General features: G+C 43.6%; 1 protein-coding gene and 1 long non-coding RNA gene across 2 annotated transcripts in view; one reads left to right on the forward strand and one right to left on the reverse strand.

The window, feature by feature from the left end:
* The window catches only part of LOC121556656 (zinc finger protein 777), a 34,303-nt gene that overhangs the window by 5,566 nt on the left and 4,829 nt on the right, over positions 1 to 23,908 (forward strand). The window contains 1 exon segment of the mRNA XM_045217159.1: positions 15,030 to 15,131. Within this exon segment, the coding sequence (XP_045073094.1) occupies positions 15,030 to 15,131 (102 nt within the window).
* LOC121556689 lies at positions 1,198 to 14,024 on the reverse strand. The gene is made up of 3 exons (XR_005998207.2): positions 13,808 to 14,024; positions 2,206 to 2,267; positions 1,198 to 2,041 (listed from the first exon to the last, which is right to left on the reverse strand). It is a non-coding gene; the product is annotated as an uncharacterized LOC121556689 (long non-coding RNA).

Here is a 23,908-nt window from a genome sequence, read left to right on the forward strand (position 1 = left end):
TACATCAGAACATCACACCTGCGGGACAGGTACAGGATGACAACAACAACTGCCCGAGTTACACCAGGAACGCACAATCCCTCCATCAGTGCTCAGGACTGTCCGCAATAGGCTGAAAGAGGCTGGACTGAGGGCTTGTAGGCCTGTTGTAAGGCAGGTCCTCACCAGATATCACTGGCAACAACTTCGCCTATGGGCACAAACCCACCGTCGCTGGACCAGACAGGACTGGCAAAAAGTGGTTTTGTCTCACCAGGGGTGATGGCCGGATTCACGTTGATCATCGAAGAAATGAGCGTTACACCGAGGCCTGTACTCTGGAGTGGGATCGATTTGGAGGTAGAGGGTCCGTCATGGTCTGGGGTGGTGTGTCACAGCATCATCGGACTGAGCTTGTTGTCATTGCAGGCAATCTCAACGCTGTGCGTTACGGGGAAGACATCCTCCTCCCTCATGTGGTACCCTTCCTGCAGGCTCATCCTGACATGACCCTCCAGCATGACAATGCCACCAGCCATACTGCTCGTTCTGTGCGTGATTTCCTGCAAGACAGGAATGTCAGTGTTCTGCCATGGCCAGCGAAGAGCCCGGATCTCAATCCTATTGAGCACGTCTGGGACCTGTTGGATCGGAGGGTGAAGGCTAGGGCCATTCCCCCCAGAAATGTCCGGGAACTTGCAGGTGTCTTGGTGGAAGAGTGGGGTAACATATCACAGCAAGAACTGGCAAATTTGGTGCAGTCCATGAGGAGGAGATGCACTGCAGTACTTAATGCAGCTGGTGGCCACACCAGATACTGACTGTTACTTTTGATTTTGAGCCCTCCTTTGTTCAGGGATACATTATTCCATTTCTGTTAGTCACATGTCTGTGGAACTTGTTCAGTTTATGTCTCGGTTGTTGAATCTTGTTATGTTCATACAAATATTTACACATGTTAAGTTTGCTGAAAATAAACGCAGTTGACAGTGAGAGGACGTTTCTTTTTTTGCTGAGTTTATACACAGTACCAGTCAAAAGTTTGGACACACCTACTCATTCCAGGGTTTTTCTTTATTTTTACTATTTTCTACATTGTAGAATAATCGTGAAGACATCAAAACTATGAAATAACACACATGGAATCATGTAGTAACCAAAAAAGTGTTAAACAAATCAAAATGTATTTTATATTTGCGATTTTTCAAATTAGCCACCCTTTGCCTTGATGACAGCTTTGCACACTCTGTCCATCCCCCTATTCCCAGGTGAGTCTGCTGGGAACTCTAGAGCAGCACATCAAAAAACCTGCCACCATGTTGTCAGCTATCAGCAGACAGTTCCCTGAGGAAGGATGCAACTATCAAGGCTTTAAAATTGTCCAATTTGTGGGATGACCACGAAATGCAATAAACTTTTGTATAAACTACTCATGTTCATTTTTTAATAGGTTAAAAAACCATAACTGTTTCAGCCTGTTCTTCTAATTTTTACTAACTACTATGGTAACTTAAACATCTGACAACATACAGACGTTCTCCATCAAGACAACACTTGGCGCTTCTGATTCCAAAAGGTCTCAAATCAATGCAACTCTCATATCCAGGGTGAATAAATTATTATTAATTTATAAAAGATATCACACAGGTGTGCCAACTAAAATATATATCCCAGACAAGCCTGAAGAATAGGACTGTTCAGACAGGCAGCCCAAGTCTGATCTTTTTTTTCAACAATTGGTCTTTTGACCAATCAGATCAGCGCTGAAAAAGATCTGATGTGAAAAGATCTGGGATTGGTCAAAAGACCAATTAGTGGAAAAAATATCAGAATTGGGCTGCCTGTAAACGCAGCCAGGGACAAGTGAATATAAGTCTGTTCTTGTGTTCGTAGCGGTTTGTAAGAATTTGAGTGGTCACATACAGTACATGTTAAATGGCTACGAGACATAAGGAAACTCTTGCTGTAATCAAAGGGAAGGTACCGCTGAAGGCCCCAGTATTCAGTCAGGTAGCTTGAAGCATATGTCACCATCCAGGCCCTTGTCACAGCATGCAGAGGCCTGATACGGAGATGACAATAAATACATGATATACCTTTCATCACCAAAGCCGTGTTAGCATTTACTGCACATGTTGCTGAACAATCCAACCATTTTGTTAGTGTCATTGATATAAATGAGCAATTCAAATACAATATCCGGTTCATAAGCATTGACTGTAATACCTCTCGGGTCCTGTGGTGGTCTGGCAGCATGCTGCTTTCTAGTGATCTTACTCCTGCTCCACCTGAAATGCAATAACAAAAACATGAAAAACAATAAGCCTAGTCAGTCAGTAAGTTGGCTAATTAAACACTCATGTGATGTGCACACCAGCCAAATGATACCAATACAGCCTGGTAGTCTATTTGCAGTGAAATTGGGTGGGGCATTTTTCTTGGCAACTTTTTCTGTCACCAATTAATCAATAAACAGGCAGTGGAATGAAGTAGTTTGACAAGTGTTCAAAAGTAACAAGTCTTTAAAATATATAGTTTTTATTTTCACGCCGTTCAATGGCGCCCTTTTCTTGAGAGCAAAACAATTCACAATTCTTGCCCCCATTCGTTTAACACGGAGCGCCTGCTCCCTCTGACCAGCAGAAACACAAACAATTATCACTAGACCACTTCTGGTTACCTCACCGATTTCACAGCACCCAAATCCATTTTCACCCACCCTGAAACCACAAATGGATCAGCCAAAAGGCAAGGGTCCACTTTTTCCCAAAACTTCACTCCTACTGTCACAGACTCATCTTTATCCTGAACCTCGGTACAAACCTCGGGCTCCGAGAACTTCACCACACCTTCCACCTCCGATACTTTGCCCTCATTCACTTCCATTTCTCCTCCTGTCTTCAACTCACTCTGTTTACACTTTCAACCATTCTTCGTTAACAAACCATCTCCCTTTTTCCCGCCATTTTTAACTACCTCAAGCTCACCCTCTTCCTCCCACCCTCTCTTAGACCTCCTCTGCCTCTCTTTTCCCCTCCATTCCTCCTCCGTATTCCAAGTACAGTTGAAGTCGGAAGTTTACATACACTTAGGTTGGAGTCATTACAACTTGTTTTTCAACCACTCCACAAATTTCTTGTTAATAAACTATAGTTTTGGCAAGTTGGTTAGGACATCTACTTTGTGCATGACACAAGTAATTTTTCCAACAATTGTTTACAGACAGATTATTTCACTCATAATTTACTGTATCACAATTCCAGTGGGTCAGAAGTTTACATACAGTAAGTTGACTGTGCCTTTAAACAGCTTGGAAAATTCTGGCTTTAGAAGCTTCTGATAGGCTAATTGACATAATTTTAGTCAATTGAGGTGTACCTGTGGATGTATTTCAAGGCCTACCTTCAAACTCACTGCCTCTTTGCTTGACATCATGGGAAAATCAAAAGAAATCAGCCAAGACCTCAGGAAAAGACTTGTAGACCTCCACAAGTCTGGTTCATTCTTGGGAGCAATTTCCAAACGCCTGAAGGTACCACGTTCATCTGTACAAACAATAGTACGCAAGTATAAACACCATGGGACCACGCAGCCGTCATACCGCTCAGGAAGGAGACGTGTTCTGTCTCCTAGAGATGAACGTACTTTGGTGCGAAAAGTGCAAATCAATCCTAGAACAACAGCAAAGGACCTTGTGAAGATTCTGGAGGAAACGGGTACAAAAGTATCTATATCCACAGTAAAACGTGTCCTATATCGACATAATCTGAAAGGCCGCTCAGCAAGTTAGAAGCCACTGCTCCAAAACCGCCATAAAAAAGCCAGACTATGGTTTGCAACTGCACATGGGGACAAAGACCATACTTTTTGGAGAAATGTCCTCTGGTCTGATGAAACAAAAATAGAACTGTTTGGCCATAATGACCATTGTTATGTTTGGAGGAAAAAGGGGTATGCTTGCAAGCCAAAGAACACCATCCCAACCGTGAAGCACAGGGGTGGCAGCATCATGCTGTGGGGGTACTTTGCTGCAGGAGGGACTGGTGCACTTCACAAAATAGATGGCATCATGAGGAAGGAAAATGATGTGGATATATTGAAGCAACATCTCAAGACATCAGTCAGGAAGTTAAAGCTTTGTCACAAATTGGTCTTCCAAATGGACAATGACCCCAAGCATACTTCCAAAGTTGTGGCAAAGTGGCTTAAGGACAACAAAGTCAAGGTATTGGAGTGGCCATCACAAAGCCCTGACCTCAATCCTATAGAACATTTGTGGGCAGAACTGAAAAAGCGTGTGAGAGCAAGGAGGCCTACAAACCTGACTCAGTTACACCAGCTCTGTCAGGAGGAATGGGCCAAAATTCACCCAATTTATTGTGGGAAGCTTGTGGAAGGTAACCTGAAACGTTTGACCCAAGTTAAACAATTTAAAGGCAATGCTACCAAATACTAATTGAGTGTATGTAAACTTCTGACCCACTGGGAATGTGATGAAAGAAATAAAAGCTGAAATAAATCATTCTCTCTAGTATTATTCTGACATTTCACATTCTTAAAATAAAGTGGTGATCCTAACTGACCTAAGACAGGGAATTTTTACTAGGATTAAATGTCAGGAATTGTGAAAAACAGAGTTTAAATGTATTTGGCTAAGGTGTATGTAAACTTCCGACTTCAACTGTTTAACTCTCCTTATGATAGTACTGCACTTACATTTACATTTTAGTCATATAGCAGATGCTCTTATCCAGAGCGACTTACAGTTAGTGAGTGCATACATTATAAAAAAACAACAACATTTTTCATACTGGCCCCCCGTGTGAATCGAACCCACAACCCCGGCGTTGCAAACGCCATGCTCTACCAACTGAGCTACATCCACTTCTCCTGCATACATTTAGTTCTTGCCTTTTCTAGGGACAACATTTCTCCTCTAACTCCCCCTACTCTTCCAATTTTCCCCACGTCCAATACGATAAATTGTACTGATTTTTTCATTATGTAGAAGTCAGACATGTTTGTTTTCATGTGACGCGCATCTATGAGGCCCAATCAATCCATCGTCGACCTTAGTCCCAGCTCCCACCTGGTTTTATTTACTTAATCCTCTCTTGTTCATGTGGGTAGCTACTTCCTGAGATTTGATTGATGGAACAATCCAGCCAATGGTTCGGCGGCTGTGGTATTGGCAAAGGGAACTGATTGGTCAGGAGTAAAAGGTCCTGCCCCCAGAGCTGCGCAAATCAAATATTTACCTGCAAATCTCTTTTCTACAAATTTACAGAACTTTCTACAAGTTTACAAATCTCTTGGTAACGTGACAACAGTGACAGAACTCAGACCGCGCAGATTCAAAATCTGCAAGTGTATTTTTGATTCACAGCAGAATATTCATACTTATAAAAGGATTTGTAATCATTCTGAAAATAAATTATGCTTGCAAATCTTATTGAACGTATTCAAATTTGAGTTTGAGACATGATACAAGCTTGCAAAATTAAATTACACATTTGCAAATTGTACTTGCAACCACGAAATTCTAAATGCAAACACACGTAGTTCTGTCATCATTATAATTGAGTGCACTAAGACCGCACTCAATGAACTGTATACGGCCATAAGGAAACAGGAAAACGCTCATCCAGAGGCGGCGCTCCTAGTGGCCGGGGACTTTAATGCAGGGAAACTTAAATCCGTTTTACCTCATTTCTACCAGCATGTTAAATGTGCAACCAGAGGGGGAAAAAACTCTAGACCACCTTTACTCCACACACAGAGAAGCGTACACAGCTCTCCCTCGCCCTCCATTTGGAAAATCTAACCATAATTCTATCCTCCTGATTCCTGCTTACAAGCAAAAACTCAAAAAAAATCAGGAAGCACCAGTGACTCGGTCAATAAAAAAGTGGTCAGATGAAGCAGATCCTACGCTACAGGACTGTTTTGCTAGCACAGACTGGAATATGTTCCGGGATTCTTCCGATGGCATTGAGGAGTACACCACATCAGTCACTGGCTTCATCAATAAGTGCATCGATGACGTCGTCCCCACAGTGACTGTACGTACATACCCCAACCAGAAGCCATGGATTACAGACAACATCTGCACTGAGCTAAAGGGTAGAGCTGCCACTTTCAAGGAGCGGGACTCTAACCCGGAAGCATATAAGAAATCCCGCTATGCCCTCCAACGAACCATCAACCAGGCAAAGTGTCAATACAGGACTAAGATCGAATCGTACTACACCGGCTCCGACGCTCATTGGATGTGGCAGGGTTTGCAAACTATTACAAACTAGAGGTCACCAAGTGCAACATAGCTTCAGCTTGTAAATCAGCTAGAAAGATGTGTCGGCATCGAGTAATTGTCTCTGGCCCCCTCCCAGTTAGGGGAAGTGACGAGCTCTACAGCAGAGTCTCAGCACTCAATCGCTGGTTGAAAACTGTTTTCTGCCCCTCCCAAAAGATAACATTTGTGGATAATTGGCCCTCTTTCTGGGACTCACCCACAAACAGGACCAAGCCTGACCTGCTGAGGAGTGACGGACTCCATCCTAGCTGGAGGGGTGCTCTCCTCTTATCTACCAACATAGATAGGGCTCTAACTCCTCTAGCCCCACAGTGAAATAGGGTGCAGGCCAGGCAGCAGGCTGTTAGCCAACCTGCCAGCTTAGTGGAGTCTGCCAATAGCATAGTCAGTGTAGTCAGCTCAGCCATACCCATTGAGACTGTGTCTGTGCCTCGACCTAGGTTGGGCAAAACTAAACATGGCGGTGTTCACCCTAGCAATCTTATTAGGATAAAGACCTCCTCCATTCCTGCCATTATTGAAAGAGATCGTGATACCTCACATCTCAAAATAGGGTTACTTAATGTTAGATCCCTCACTTCAAAGGCAGTCATAGTCAATGAACTAATCACTGATCATAATCTTGATGTGATTGGCCTGACTGAAACATGGCTTAAGCCTGATAAATTTGCTGTGTTAAATGAGGCCTCACCTCCTGGTTACACTAGTGACCATATTCCCCGTGCATCCCGCAAAGGCGGAGGTGTTGCTAACATTTACGATAGCAAATTTCAATTTACAAAAAAAAAATGGCGTTTTCATCTTTTGAGCTTCTAGTCATGAAATCTATGCAGCCTACTCAATCACTTTTTATAGCTACTGTTTACAGGCCTCCTGGGCCATATACAGCGTTCCTCTCTGAGTTTCCTGAATTCCTATCAGACCTTGTAGTCATAGCAGATCATATTCTAATTTTTGGTGATTTTAATATTCACATGGAGAAGTCCACAGACCCACTCCAAAAGTCTTTCGGAGCCATCATCGACTCAGTGGGTTTTGTCCAACATGTCTCTGGACCTACTCACTGCCACAGTCATACTCTGGACCTAGTTTTGTCCCATGGAATAAATGTTGTAGATCTTAATGTTTTTCCACAAAATCCTGGACTATCGGACCACCATTTTATTACGTTTGCAATCGCAACAAATAATCTGCTCAGACCCCAACCAAGGAGCATCAAAAGTCGTGCTATAAATTCTCAGACAACACAAAAATTCCTTGATGCCCTTCCAGACTCCTTCTGCCTACCCAAGGACGTCAGAGGACAAAAATCAGTTAACCACTTAACTGAGGAACTCAATTTAACCTTGCGCAATACCCTAGATGCAGTTGCACCCCTAAAAACGAAAAACATTTGTCATAAGAAACTAGCTCCCTGGTATACAGAAAATACCCGAGCTTTGAAGCAAGCTTCCAGGAAATTGGAACGGAAATGGCGCCACACCAAACTGGAAGTCTTCCGACTAGCTTGGAAAGACAGTACCGTGCAGTACCGAAGAGCCCTCACTGCTGCTCGATCATCCTACTTTTCCAACTTAATCGAGGAAAATAAGAATAATCCAAAATTTCTTTTTGATACTGTTGCAAAGCTAACTAAAAAGCAGCATTCCCCAAGAGAGGATGGCTTTCACTTCAGCAGTAATAAATTCATGAACTTCTTTGAGGAAAAGATCATGACCATTAGAAAGCAAATTACGGACTCCTCTTTGAATCTGCGTATTCCTCCAGGGCTTAGCTGTCCTGGATCTGCACAGACTCTGCGAGGGCCTGGGATCGGGAGAGACACTTAAGTGTTTTAGTACTATATCTCTTGACACAATGATGAAAATAATCATGGCCTCTAAACCTTCAAGCTGCATACTGGATCCTATTCCTACTAAACTGCTGAAGGAGCTGCTTCCTGTGCTTGGCCCTCCTATGTTGAACATAATAAACAGCTCTCTATCCACCGGATGTGTACCAAACTCACTAAAAGTGGCAGTGATAAAGCCTCTCTTGAAAAAGCCAAACCTTGACCCGGAAAATATAAAAAACTATCGGCCTATATCGAATCTTCCATTCCTCTCAAAAATTTTAGAAAAAGCTGTTGCGCAGCAACTCACTGCCTTTCTGAAGACAAACAATGTGTACGAAATGCTTCAGTCTGGTTTTAGACCCCATCATAGCACTGAGACTGCACTTGTGAAGGTGGTAAATGACCTTTTAATGGCGTCAGACCGAGGCTCTGCATCTGTCCTCGTGCTACTAGACCTTAGTGCTGCCTTTGACACCATCGATCACCACATTCTTTTGGAGAGACTGGAAACCCAAATTGGTCTACACGGACAAGTTCTGGCCTGGTTTAGATCTTACCTGTCGGAAAGATATCAGTTTGTCTCTGTGAATGGTCTGTCCTCCGACAAATCAACTGTACATTTCGGTGTTCCTCAAGGTTCCGTTTTAGGACCACTATTGTTTTCACTATATATTTTACCTCTTGGGGATGTTATTCGAAAACATAATGTTAACTTTCACTGCTATGCGGATGACACACAGCTGTACATTTCAATGAAACATGGTGAAGCCCCAAAATTGCCCTCGCTAGAAGCCTGTGTTTCAGACATAAGGAAGTGGATGGCTGAAAACTTTTTACTTTTAAACTCGGACAAAACAGAGATGCTTGTTCTAGGTCCCAAGAAACAAAGAGATCTTCTGTTAAATCTGACAATTCATCTTGATGGTTGTAAAGTCGTCTCAAATAAAACTGTGAAGGACCTCGGCGTTACTCTTGACCCTGATCTCTCTTTTGACGAACATATCAAGACTGTTTCAAGGACAGCTTTTTTCCATCTACGTAACATTGCAAAAATCAGAAATTTTCTGTCCAAAAATGATGCAGAAAAATTAATCCATGCATTTGTTACTTCTAGGTTAGACTACTGCAATGCTCTATTTTCCGGCTACCCGGATAAAGCACTAAATAAACTTCAGTTAGTGCTAAATACGGCTGCTAGAATCCTGACTAGAACCAAGAAATTTGATCATATTACTCCAGTGCTAGCTTCCCTACACTGGCTTCCTGTTAAGGCAAGGGCTGATTTCAAGGTTTTACTGTTAACCTATAAAGCGTTACATGGGCTTGCTCCTACCTATCTTTCCGAGTTGGTCCTGCCGTACATACCAATACGTACGCTACGGTCACAAGACGCAGGCCTCCTAATTGTCCCTAGAATTTCTAAGCAAACAGCGGGAGGCAGGGCTTTCTCCTATAGATCTCCATTTTTATGGAACAGTCTCCCTACCCATGTGAGAGACGCAGACTCGGTCTCAACCTTTAAGTCTTTACTGAAGACTTATCTCTTCAGTAGGTCATATGATTGAGTGTAGTCTGGCCCAGGAGTGTGAAGGTGAACGGAAAGGCTCTGGAGCAACGAACAGCCCTTGCTGTCTCTGCCGGGCCGGTTCCCCTCTCCACTGGGGTTCTCTGCCTCTAACCCTGTTGCAGGGGCTGAGTCACTGGCTTGCTGGTGCTCTTTCATGCCGTCCCTGGGAGGGGTGCGTCACTTGAGTGGGTTGAGTTACTGACGTGATCTTCCTGTCTGGGTTGGCGCCCCCCTTGGTTTGTGCTGTGGTGGAGACCTCTGTGGGCTATACTCGGCCTTGTCTCAGGATTGTAAGTTGGTGGTTGAGGATATCCCTCTAGTGGTGCGGGGGCTGTGCTTTGGCAGAGTGGGTGGGGTTATATCCTTCCTGTTTGGCCCTGTCCGGGGGTTTCTTCGGATGGGGCCACAGTGTCTCCGGACCGCTCCTGTCTCAGCCTCCAGTATTTATGCTGCAGTAGTTTATGTGTCGGGGGCTGGGGTTAGTTGGTTATACCTGGAGTACTTCTCCTGTCTTATCCAGTGTCCTGTGTGAATTTAAGTATGCTCTCTCTAATTCTCTCGTTCTCTCTTTCTCTCTGAGAGACCGAGCCCTAGGACCATACGTCAGGACTACCGGGCATGATGACACCTTGCTGTCCCCAGTCCGCCTGGCCTTGCTGCTATTCCAGTTTCAACTGTTCTGCCTGCGGTTACGAAACCCCTACCTGTCCCAGACCTGCTGTTTTCAACTCTTAATGATCGGCTATGAAAAGCCAACTGAGAGACCTGAGCACCTAGGACCATACGTCGGGACTACCGGCCGTGGTGACTCCTTGCTGTCCCCAGTCCGCCTGGCCTTGCTGCTATTCCAGTTTCAACTGTTCTGCCTGCGGTTATGGAACCCCTACCTGTCCCAGACCTGCTGTTTTCAACTCTTAATGATCGGCTATGAAAAGCCAACTGAGATTTATTCCTGATTATTATTTGACCATGCTTGTCACTTATGAACATTTTTGAACATCTTGGCATGGTTCTGTTATAATCTTCACCCGGCACAGCCAGAAGAGGACTGGCCACCCCTCATAGCCTGGTTCCTCTCTAGGTTTCTTCCTAGGTTTTCGCCTTTCTAGGGAGTTTTTCCTAGCCACCGTGCTTCTACACCTGCATTACTAGCTGTTTGGGGTTTTAGGCTGGGTTTCTGTACAGCACTTCGAGATATTAGCTGATGTAAGAAGGGCTATATAAAATAAAATTGATTGATTGATTACAGACTACAAAGGGAAGCACAGCCGCGAGCTGCCCAGTGACACGAGCCTACAAGACAAGCTAAATTACTTATATGCTTGCTTCGAGGCAAGTAGCACTGAAACATGCATGAGAGCATCAGCTGTTCTGGATGACTGTGTGATCACGCTCTCCGTAGCTGATGTAAGTAAGACCTTTAAACAGGTCAACATTCACAAGGCCGCGGAGCCAGACAGATTACCAGGACATGTACTCTGAGCATGCGCTGGCCAACTGGCAAGTGTCTTCACTGACATTTTCAACCTCTCCCTGTCTGAGTCTGTAATACCAACATGTTTCAAGCAGACCACCATAGTCCCTGTGCCCAAGAACACTAAGGTAACCTGGCTAAATGACTACCGACCCGTAGCACTCACGTCTGTAGCCATGAAGTGCTTTGAAAGGCTGGTCATGGCTCACATCAACACCATTATCCCAGAAACCCTAGACCCACTCCAATTTGCATATCGCCCCAACAGATCCACAGATGATGTAATCACTATTGTTCTCCACACTGCCCTTTCACACCTGGACAAAAGGAACACCTATGTGAGAATACTATTCATTGACTACAGCTCAGCGTTCAACACCATAGTGCCCTCAAAGCTCATCACTAAGCTAAGGACCCTGGGACTAAACACCTCCCTCTGCAACTGGATCCTGGACTTCCTGACGGGTCACCCCCAGGTGGTAAGGGTAGGTAACAACACATCCGCCACGCTGATCCTCAACACGGGGGACCCTCAGGGGTGTGTGCTCAGTCCCCTCCTGTACTCCCTGTTCACTCGTGACTGCATGGCCAGGCACGACTCCAACACCATCATTAAGTTTGCCGATGACACAACAGTGGTAGGCCTGATAACCGACAACGACGAGACAGCCTATAGGTATTTGGCATGGGTCCTCAGATCCTCAAAAGGTTCTACAGCTGCACCATCGAGAGCATCCTGACTGGTTGCATCACTGCCTGGTATGGCAACTGCTCGGCCTCTGACTACAAGGCACTACAGAGAGTAGTGCGTATGGCCCAGTACATCACTGGGGCCAAGCTTCCTGCCATCCAGGACCTCTATACCAGGCGGTGTCAGAGGAAGGCCCTAAAAATGGTCAAAGACTCCAGCCACCCTAGTCATAGACTGTTCTCTCTGCTACCGCACGGCAAGCGGTACCGGAGCGCCAAGTCTAGGTCCAAGAGGCTTCTAAACAGCTTCTACCCCCAAGCCATAAGACTCCTGAACATCTAATAAAATGGCTACCCAGACTATTTGCATTGCCCCCCCACACCCCTCTTTTACGCTGCTGCTACTCTCTGTTTATTATCTATGCATAGTCACTTTAATAACTCTACCTACATGCACATATTACCCCAATTACCTCGACTAACGGGTGCCCCCGCACATTGACTCGGTACCGGTACCCCATGTATATAGCCTTGCTATTGTTATTTTTACTGCTGCTCTTTAATAATTTGTGACTTTTATTTCGTATTATTTTATATTGTATTTTTTGGTGATTTTTTTTGGTACTCTTTCTTAAAACTGCATTGTTGGTTAAGGGCTTGTAAGTAAGCATTTCACTATAAGGTCTACCAAAACCTTTTGTATTCGGCGCATGTGACAAATAATATTTGATTTGATTTGATAATCCCATACACATGGCTGTAGCAAACATTGCCACTCAATAATTAACTTACTCAGCCACACAAGTCAAACACTTAAAGTTGGCTGTATTTATACTGATGTACGTCACCATGTCACTGTGTTCATCAATGCAAAAACTGACCAAAACATGCTCAAATCAAGTCCCTCTTAAAGTCCTCCTCTAGTCTCCTTTCCACCTCAGTTAACACCTGATTTACTTAACAAAAGTCATCTCAATAAGTGGCCTTTCCTCTTTTGTTCTCTATTGCTCCTCTATTGTTTCTCAAGCAAGGGGGAGGCTAATGACATCACATTTGACCATCAGGCCAACTATTGAGCAGTTGTGTCTAAAAAACACTATTTTGCTCAAAACATGTGTTTTACCCTTTAGTGTGTGTGTACTTTATTTATACTTGGGACATAGTTTTTCAACAGGAAAAGTTCAAAAATCGCTGGGGGACATCGTAACTGTTCTGTTATGAAAAACCCCAGCACTCAAAAGCTTATCTATCATCTTTGGTATGGGATCTTTACAAACAGTCCTTGACCTCAAGCTGTTTACATTAAATGGCATGAAGGCTTCAGGTCTTGTGATGACTGGGTTGAAATATTAAACATGAACTAAAGTGCACCTGTACTTGATATTCCAGAATGCCTGGTCTCTATAAACTGGGTCAGAGTGTACAACATTTTAATGTCTGTTTAAGAGGGTAATTAACCCATTGTTAACTTGTAATTTGAAACAGGATTGTAAATACCTGTTTTTAGAGAGACAATAAACCTCGGCAGTTGAATATTTACGTTACTGTGGTGACATAGGCCTAGATGGAATAAAGTCACTATGTAATTGTTATATTCTAGCTAACACACTGTTCTTTCAAACAAGTCTTCTCTGAGCATCAAAGAGACTGCCCATAAAAGGTCGTGATTTGTTGTTGATTTCTATTTATGTATATTTCTGTGGTGGAATTAGTCTAATGTATAATCAATTAGCATTACCGTAGTTTACAGAGCAGCCCGCACTCTTTTTTCATTTAATCACGCCCCAAGACGCCCGCCAATGAAATCATTTCTCGTCAATGTGGAAGGGAAGTAAACAGTGACCAAGAACAATTTTCACGATAGCGTTTTTATTATTGTTATTTAGACATTTATTAACACCATGGAACTCAAAATGTGACTAATTTAACTGCACAGCATCAAATACTTACCCCCCGGCTGTCTTTAATTCGCGTTGAAGACAGGACTTGGTTGATAGATGTTACGTTATTTAGGTAACGCTAGTTAGCTTCTAACGTTAGCTAGCTAACAACAATGGCTATGGGTTTTCACACTCAAATGGCCTCCATTATGGAGGTTCTAGCGAATACAGCAGTTGCAGAGATCTGTAAACTCGTAGACGACGACTATGCAGTGTTTCGTTTAGAAATTTCTCAAAGCCAAAATGAAAACAGGGCATTGCGGAGGAAACTACAGCTACTGGAATTGAAGGTGGCACGGGAGCGCGCAGAGAAGACAATCCGAGAGCGCGTCCTCGCCAGTCGTCCCAGTACTGACAAGATCATCGACCGATACAGAGGAATGGCAAGAGGTACATTTTGCCCCGTTCCCCTCAGCGCATGTTTGGATAGTATGCAATAATTCCCCTGATTACGACTTAGCTACCTATCTTTCAAGAAGTTATGAGAAGTGTTACCTTATAGACAGTGTCAATACTATCAATAGTGTACAATATAGCATTGAGTATTGACAGTAAATAATAATAATAATATGCCATTTAGCAGACGCTTTAGCAGTACCTAACCTAACCACCTCTTTTCCCCCAATCACTCTCTCAGGTGAAGGACATCTCACTAGAGGCCACAGGAGCTTTGTGAAGCCAGCGGGACACAATACATGGAGCGATGACCAACCAATCATTGTTGATGAGGGAAGTGGAACCTCAACCCAGCATGTTATCGTGATAGAGGTTAGTGTAATAATAATAATAATAATAAATAATATGCCATTTAGCAGACGCTTTTATCCAAAGCGACTTACAGTCATGCGTGCATACATTTTGTGTGTATGGGGTGGTCCCGGGGATCGAACCCACTACCTTGGCGTTACAAGCACCGTGCTCTACCAGTTGAGCTACAGAGGACCAGACTAATAGTGTTACATCAAAATTACAGTACATCAAATGTGGCCAGTTTATTTCAGAAAGGCTCCCCTCAGCAATTCACTTGCTTATATGTAACATCCTCATTTATCTGCCATATGGGAGCTTGTGAGACTTCCTTACGACATTGTTATCCAATTCAACTCATGTACTGATAATAACCTCCTCTCTTCTTGTGTCAGTCTGCAGATACAGAGGCTGCAGGTCCTGGAGGATCGTCTCTGATCAAGCAGGAGAGGACTGAAGGAGAGGAAACACGACACAACAGAGACATCCAGACTGGAGCAGCGTCTGGAGTGGCGCCCCCTGTAGCCACGGAGGACCTCGCCACCAATACAGCGCCCCAGCCCAGGACCCCACACAGCATCATGGAGGTCAGTGGAGCACCGAACGCCGTCCTCAAGTCAGAGACAGAGACTTTAATTGTAACACAAAGGCTTTTACACACAGTATCTGACCACAGATCAGACCCAGAGAGACTGGGGCTGGGGAGACTGGGCTGTCCTCCTGCTCCCAGCTCAGAGTATTTACTTTACGGTAACCCGAGGACGGTTAATTCCCATCGGGACTCAGGTGACGCGTTAGAGACTGACAATGATCTGTCATGTTCTTACACTTCAGAGATTAACCCTGAAAACATGCCCTTGGGTTTAGAGGCACAGACTGATCTGTCTAGAGGGGACTGGAACCGGTACAGTAGTAGTGTATACTCTGAAGGGTGCCTAGATAAGAAAGGAGAGGGTCTGGTCGTAGATGAAGTGACTGTGAAAGTGGAGGGCGACGTTCCTCCCACTTGGAATGCAGATAGTCACCTAGGAGACGGACACTCACAAGGCAGAGATTTCTTAGATTACAATGAAAGCTTTGAGACAAATCCAAATGTTGCGACCCACACCCCTTTACACATACTCAGGGATCGCAACCCAGTGTCCACGTCGATGGGGCCTTCCGATTCACACGGCCGCATCCTTTTCAATCAGGTATTGAATTTAAACGACAGGGCTAGAGCCCAGGCTCAGGGAGGGGGAGCAATATCAGGAAAAAGTAAAGAAAAACAGTTCCTCTGCATGTTCTGTAACAAAGGCTTCAGCAGCCCCCAGAAGGTGGAGATCCACAAGAGGGTCCACACAGGGGTGAAACCCTTCAGCTGTACCCAGTGTCACATGTGCTTCGCCCAGGCTAGTGACCTGAAGAGACACCAGAAGGTCCACACGGGGGAGAAACCGTTTGGCTGCCACCTGTGCCAGGCCAGTTTCTCCCACTCGTTCAACTTGAAGAGGCACCAGAGGGTCCACACAGGGGAGAACACTACAGCTGCCCCCAGTGTGAGAAGAGGTTCTCCCCCAGCACCAGCTGAAGATGCACCTGAAGGTCCACACGGGATAGAGGCCATTCGCCGGTACGCACTGTGGGAAGAGGTTCTCAGAAAGGAGCTACCTCAGGATACACCATCATAAAGACCCCTTTTGCCCTCAGAACAGCCGCAATTCTTCAGGGCATGGACTCTACAAGGTGTCGATATCGTTCCACAGAGATGCTGACCCATGTTCACTCCAGTCTATAGGCAGGTTTCCATTGACCCAGGTTTATTCGACAAAAGCAATGCCGCAAAAAAAAGAATTGCGTCATGTGTAATGGAAACGGCAGATATAGGAGACATTTTCTAGAGATCAACAAGATTGTTATCCGTTCGACAAGGGTGGATTTTTCTTCTGTCAAACTTTCTTTATTGTGACAAATTAGGATGGAAACTTTTTTCGAAATAAATTATTGCCTAGTCATTTTGAAGGTATGCAGGGCACTAGATGTCACTGTGTAACTATAAAGCTCCACTACAATTAATTCTAAATGCCTACGTCTTGCAAAATCAATTTTTTCAACTGTAAAAATGTTTCTTTGCAGGACAAGGATTGTCCTGTATTTCAAGAATGCCTGAATTGTTTCGCCTTGCTTTTCTGGTTGGCTGCAAGTTTAACCATCCAATTATTTCAGATCTACAGGAGTGGAAGTTTCACCATGGCATGGACCGTGGCGATACATTGGCACATGAGAGTTATGAGTATATGGCAAATATTAGTCAATTATTGCATTCTATCCATGTTGGCTTTCGCAGGCTACCTGAGACATGAAACAAATGCAATGGCTTGCGAAAGTATTCACCCCCCTTGGCATTTTTCCTATTTTGTTGCCTTACAACCTGGAATTAAAATTGTTTTTTTGTGGGTTTGTATCATGTGATTTACACAACATGCCTACCACTTTGAAGATGCAAAATATTTTTTGGTGTGAAACAAACAAGAAATAAGACAAAAAAACTGAACTTGAGCGTGCATAACTATTCTCCCCCCAAGTCAATACTTTGTAGAGCCACCTTTTGCAGCAATTACAGCTGCAAGTCTCTTGGGGTATGGCGCTCTAAGCTTGGCACATCTAGCCGCTGGGATTTTTGCCCATTCTTCAAGGCAAAACTGCTCCAGCTCCTTCAATTTGGATGGGTTCCGCTGGTGTAAAGCAATCTTTAAGTCATACCACAGATTCTCAATTGGATTGAGGTCTGGGCTTTGACTAGGCCATTCCAAGACATTTAAATGTTTCCCCTTAAACCACTCGAGTGTTGCTTTAGCAGTATGCTTAGGGTCATTGTCCTGCTGGAAGGTGAACCTCCGTCCCAGTCTCAAATCTCTGGAAGACAGAAACAGGTTTCCCTCAAGAATTTCCCTGTATTTAGTGCCATCCATCATTCCTTCAATTCTGACCAGTTTCCCAGTCCCTGCCGATTTAAAACATCCCCACAGCATGATGCTGCCACCACCATGCTTCACTGTGAGGATGGTGTTCTCGGGGGTGATGAGAGGTGTAGGGTTTGCGCCAGACATAGCGTTTTCCTTGATGGCCAAAAAGCTCGATTTTAGTCTCATCTGACCCAGAGTACCTTCTTCCATATGCTTGGGGAGTCTCCCACATGTCTTTTGGCGAACACCAAACGTGTTTGCTTATTTTTTTTCTTTAAGCAATGGCTTTTTTCTAGCCACTCTTCCGTGAAGCCCAGCTCTGTGGAGTGTACGGCTTAAAGTGGTCCTACGGAAAGATAATCCAATTTCCACTGAGGAGCTTTGCAGCTCCTTCAGGGTTATCTTTGGCCTCTTTGTTGCCTCTGATTAATGCCCTCCTTGCCTGGTCTGTGAGTTTTGGTGGGCGGCCCTCTCTTGACAGGTTTGTTGTGGTGCCATATTCTTTCAATTTTTTTATAATGGATTTAACGGTGCTCCGTGGGATGTTCGAAGTTTCTGATATTTTTTTTATAACCCAACCTCGATATGTACTTCTCCACAACTTTGTCCCTGACCTGTTTGGAGAGCTCCTTGGTCTTCATGGTGCCGCTTGCTTGGTGGTGCCCCTTGCTTAGTGGTGTTGCAGACTCTGGAGCCTTTCAGAACTTTTGCAAGGCACTGTATGTTGGAGGGCATACAGGCTGTCGCCAATTTATGAATGCGCAATTTATAGGTTTTTGGGTGTGACGTCATTACGTCCAGCTGTTTTCATCGACATAAGATAGTGAAATGGAAACCCTAGCAGGCAATCTAACCTCGCATCTATTTTCTATGCTAACGTTCTAAATGTCTACAAAAAAATTACTGGACAAGTTAATGGAAACACTAGCTATGTCACGGAAAGACCAGGTGTTCCTAATGTTTGTACACTCAGTGTATAAACCTAAAAAGTCTGTTACATATTGTGTTTGTACTGTGTAGGCTATATGATGTTCACAAATGCCTGTTTCATTACTTCCATTCAACTACTTAATTTTTTTCTCTTAAGACACTTTTAATGAGGAAATGAATGCAGTTAATCAAGTTTATGCAAATATTTAGTTGAGATGTGCATGTGTGGTTTTCATATGGTTTATTTAAAACTTGTTTATGTTTAATAAACACAATTGGACTTTTCATTCTAAGACTTTCATTGAGACTCTCTTTAGTATTCATCACATCTGATCTCACCCTATTCTGCATACACCCGACAGCGCTTTATAACCAATATACACTCACTAAATATCCCTACACATACCCAAACACTAACAAACACCTACTGTACATGCCAAAATAGTTTGGTCAGGTTTGTCTGATGATGACTTTTGACTTATCAAAGCTGACTTATTTTTACCCACAACATCATATTTATGTCCACCATGATGGGTTTAACAACAATGAAGTCATTCTGTAACTACAGTATAGGACTCAAACGTAGTGAGGATGGGTAAACACTCAAGGTCAATACTTGCAAACACAGGGGTGTAAAGTACTTAAGTAAAAATACTTTAAAGTACTACTTAAGTAGTTTATTTGGGTATCTATACTTTACTATTTATATTTCTGACAACTTTTACTTTTACTATACTACATTCCTAAAGAAAATGATGTTTTAATCCATACATTTTCCCTGACACTCAAAAGTACTCATTACATTTAGAATGCTTAACAGGACAAGAAAATTGTCCAATTCACACACTATCAAGAGAACATCCCTACTGCTTCTGATCTGGTGGACTCACTAAACACAAACGCTTCATTTGTAAATTATGTCTGAGTGTTGGTGTGCCCCTGGTTATCTGTAGACTAAAAAACAATAACATTGTGTCATTTGGTTTGCTTAAAATAAGGAATTTGAAATGATTTATACTTGTACTTTTACTTTTGATACTGAAGTATATTTTTGCAGTTACATTTACTTTTGATACTGAAGTATATTTTTGCAGTTACATTTACTTTTGATACTTAAGTATATTTAAAACCAAATACTTTTACTCAAGTAGTATCTTACCGGGTGACTCACTTTTACTTGAGTCATTTTCTATTAAGGTATCTTTACTTTTAGTCAAGTATGACAATTGGGTACTTTTTCCACCACTGTGCAAACATAACCCGTAAAAATTTAAATGGTTGCTTATCTAGCACAAAATGCGTATTAGCCAATAAAAATCATCAATTTACTTGCACGTGACAGAATGCTAAATTGTAGCTGGTCCCATAACATGGCACACATTGGCCCTATGCTAACCTCAACAGGTAGCACTGATTATATCCTGTCACAAATTCTTCATCAGCCTATCAAAGACCTTAGACTTTATATCCACCAACCAATAGCATTTCTTAAAATAGGTCAACCCTGGCAACTAGATGGATATTTTAAACCTACAAATTCAAGGTTTGCTTTTGTTGGTCTGTAACAAAATGTTGGGTGCCAATATTGCATTGATGCATCCTTGACTAGGTTACTGGCTACTACAGACTACATTTTCACATTTTGGCATATATGACAAAATTCATGTTTTTGTTTCTGTTTCACACACACCCATCTAAACATACGTTTATCATACATCGTTAAAAAATACGGATTTGTCAAATAGCAGTCATGTAGGCTACCATTATCATAATCTCTTCTAGGTGGCACACACTGCTAATGCGGTTGACTCGAAATCTCTAATGCACTTTAACCATGGTTTCGATCCCCCTCTCATCAATCAATCAATCAATCAATTTTATTTTATATAGCCCTTCTTACATCAGCTAATATCTCGAAGTGCTGTACAGAAACCCAGCCTAAAACCCCAAACAGCTAGTAATGCAGGTGTAGAAGCACGGTGGCTAGGAAAAACTCCCTAGAAAGGCGAAAACCTAGGAAGAAACCTAGAGAGGAACCAGGCTATGAGGGGTGGCCAGTCCTCTTCTGGCTGTGCCGGGTGAAGATTATAACAGAACCATGCCAAGATGTTCAAAAATGTTCATAAGTGACAAGCATGGTCAAATAATAATCAGGAATAAATCTCAGTTGGCTTTTCATAGCCGATCATTAAGAGTTGAAAACAGCAGGTCTGGGACAGGTAGGGGTTCCATAACCGCAGGCAGAACAGTTGAAACTGGAATAGCAGCAAGGCCAGGCGGACTGGGGACAGCAAGGAGTCACCACGGCCGGTAGTCCCGACGTATGGTCCTAGGGCTCAGGTCTCTCAGTTGGCTTTTCATAGCCGATCATTAAGAGTTGAAAACAGCAGGTCTGGGACAGGTAGGGGTTTCGTAATCGCAGGCAGAACAGTTGAAACTGGAATAGCAGCAAGGCCAGGCGGACTGGGGACAGCAAGGTGTCATCATGCCCGGTAGTCCTGACGTATGGTCCTAGGGCTCAGGTTCTCAGAGAGAAAGAGAGAACGAGAGAATTAGAGAGAGCATACTTAAATTCACACAGGACACTAGATAAGACAGGAGAAGTACTCCAGGTATAACCAACTAACCCCAGCCCCCCGACACATAAACTACTGCAGCATAAATACTGGAGGCTGAGACAGGAGCGGTCCGGAGACACTGTGGCCCCATCCGAAGAAACCCCGGACAGGGCCAAACAGGAAGGATATAACCCCACCCACTCTGCCAAAGCACAGCCCCCGCACCACTAGAGGGATATCCTCAACCACCAACTTACAATCCTGAGACAAGGCCGAGTATAGCCCACAGAGGTCTCCACCACAGCACAAACCAAGGGGGGCGCCAACCCAGACAGGAAGATCACGTCAGTAACTCAACCCACTCAAGTGACGCACCCCTCCCAGGGACGGCATGAAAGAGCACCAGCAAGCCAGTGACTCAGCCCCTGCAACAGGGTTAGAGGCAGAGAACCCCAGTGGAGAGGGGAACCGGCCCGGCAGAGACAGCAAGGGCTGTTCGTTGCTCCAGAGCCTTTCCGTTCACCTTCACACTCCTGGGCCAGACTACACTCAATCATATGACCTACTGAAGAGATAAGTCTTCAGTAAAGACTTAAAGGTTGAGACCGAGTCTGCGTCTCTCACATGGGTAGGCAGACTGTTCCATAAAAATGGAGATCTATAGGAGAAAGCCCTGCCTCCCGCTGTTTGCTTAGAAATTCTAGGGACAATTAGGAGGCCTGCGTCTTGCGACCGTAGCGTACGTATTGGTATGTACGGCAGGACCAACTCGGAAAGATAGGTAGGAGCAAGCCCATGTAACGCTTTATAGGTTAACAGTAAAACCTTGAAATCAGCCCTTGCCTTAACAGGAAGCCAGTGTAGGGAAGCTAGCACTGGAGTAATATGATCAAATTTCTTGGTTCTAGTCAGGATTCTAGCAGCCGTATTTAGCACTAACTGAAGTTTATTTAGTGCTTTATCCGGTAGCCGGAAAATAGAGCATTGCAGTAGTCTAACCTAGAAGTAACAAATGCATGGATTAATTTTTCTGCATCATTTTTGGACAGAAAATTTCTAATTTTTGCAATGTTACGTAGATGGAAAAAAGCTGTCCTTGAAACAGTCTTGATATGTTCGTCAAAAGAGAGATCAGGGTCAAGAGTAACGCCGAGGTCCTTCACAGTTTTATTTGAGACGACTTTACAACCATCAAGATGAATTGTCAGATTTAACAGAAGATCTCTTTGTTTCTTGGGACCTAGAACAAGCATCTCTGTTTTGTCCGAGTTTAAAAGTAAAAAGTTTTCAGCCATCCACTTCCTTATGTCTGAAACACAGGCTTCTAGCGAGGGCAATTTTGGGGCTTCACCATGTTTCATTGAAATGTACAGCTGTGTGTCATCCGCATAGCAGTGAAAGTTAACATTATGTTTTCGAATAACATCCCCAAGAGGTAAAATATATATAGTGAAAACAATAGTGGTCCTAAAACGGAACCTTGAGGAACACCGAAATGTACAGTTGATTTGTCGGAGGACAGACCATTCACAGAGACAAACTGATATCTTTCCGACAGGTAAGATCTAAACCAGGCCAGAACTTGTCCGTGTAGACCAATTTGGGTTTCCAGTCTCTCCAAAAGAATGTGGTGATCGATGGTGTCAAAGGCAGCACTAAGGTCTAGTAGCACGAGGACAGATGCAGAGCCTCGGTCTGACGCCATTAAAAGGTCATTTACCACCTTCACAAGTGCAGTCTCAGTGCTATGATGGGGTCTAAAACCAGACTGAAGCATTTCGTATACATTGTTTGTCTTCAGAAAGGCAGTGAGTTGCTGCGCAACAGCTTTTTCTAAAATTTTTGAGAGGAATGGAAGATTCGATATAGGCCGATAGTTTTTTATATTTTCCGGGTCAAGGTTTGGCTTTTTCAAGAGAGGCTTTATCACTGCCACTTTTAGTGAGTTTGGTACACATCCGGTGGATAGAGAGCTGTTTATTATGTTCAACATAGGAGGGCCAAGCACAGGAAGCAGCTCCTTCAGCAGTTTAGTAGGAATAGGATCCAGTATGCAGCTTGAAGGTTTAGAGGCCATGATTATTTTCATCATTGTGTCAAGAGATATAGTACTAAAACACTTAAGTGTCTCTCCCGATCCCAGGCCCTCGCAGAGCTGTGCAGATCCAGGACAGCTAAGCCCTGGAGGAATACGCAGATTCAAAGAGGAGTCCGTAATTTGCTTTCTAATGGTCATGATCTTTTCCTCAAAGAAGTTCATGATTTATTACTGCTGAAGTGAAAGCCATCCTCTCTTGGGGAATGCTGCTTTTAGTTAGCTTTTGCAACAGTATCAAAAGAAATTTTGGATTATTCTTATTTTCCTCGATTAAGTTGGAAAAGTAGGATGATCGAGCAGCAGTGAGGGCTCTTCGGTACTGCACGGTACTGTCTTTCCAAGCTAGTCGGAAGACTTCCAGTTTGGTGTGGCGCCATTTCCGTTCCAATTTCCTGGAAGCTTGCTTCAAAGCTCGGGTATTTTCTGTATACCAGGGAGCTAGTTTCTTATGACAAATGTTTTTTCGTTTTTAGGGGTGCAACTGCATCTAGGGTATTGCGCAAGGTTAAATTGAGTTCCTCAGTTAAGTGGTTAACTGATTTTTGTCCTCTGACGTCCTTGGGTAGGCAGAAGGAGTCTGGAAGGGCATCAAGGAATTTTTGTGTTGTCTGAGAATTTATAGCACGACTTTTGATGCTCCTTGGTTGGGGTCTGAGCAGATTATTTGTTGCGATTGCAAACGTAATAAAATGGTGGTCCGATAGTCCAGGATTTTGTGGAAAAACATTAAGATCTACAACATTTATTCCATGGGACAAAACTAGGTCCAGAGTATGACTGTGGCAGTGAGTAGGTCCAGAGACATGTTGGACAAAACCCACTGAGTCGATGAT

This window comes from Coregonus clupeaformis, unplaced genomic scaffold (genome assembly GCF_020615455.1).
Source record: "Coregonus clupeaformis isolate EN_2021a unplaced genomic scaffold, ASM2061545v1 scaf0948, whole genome shotgun sequence".
NCBI classification, from domain to species: Eukaryota; Metazoa; Chordata; class Actinopteri; order Salmoniformes; family Salmonidae; genus Coregonus; species Coregonus clupeaformis.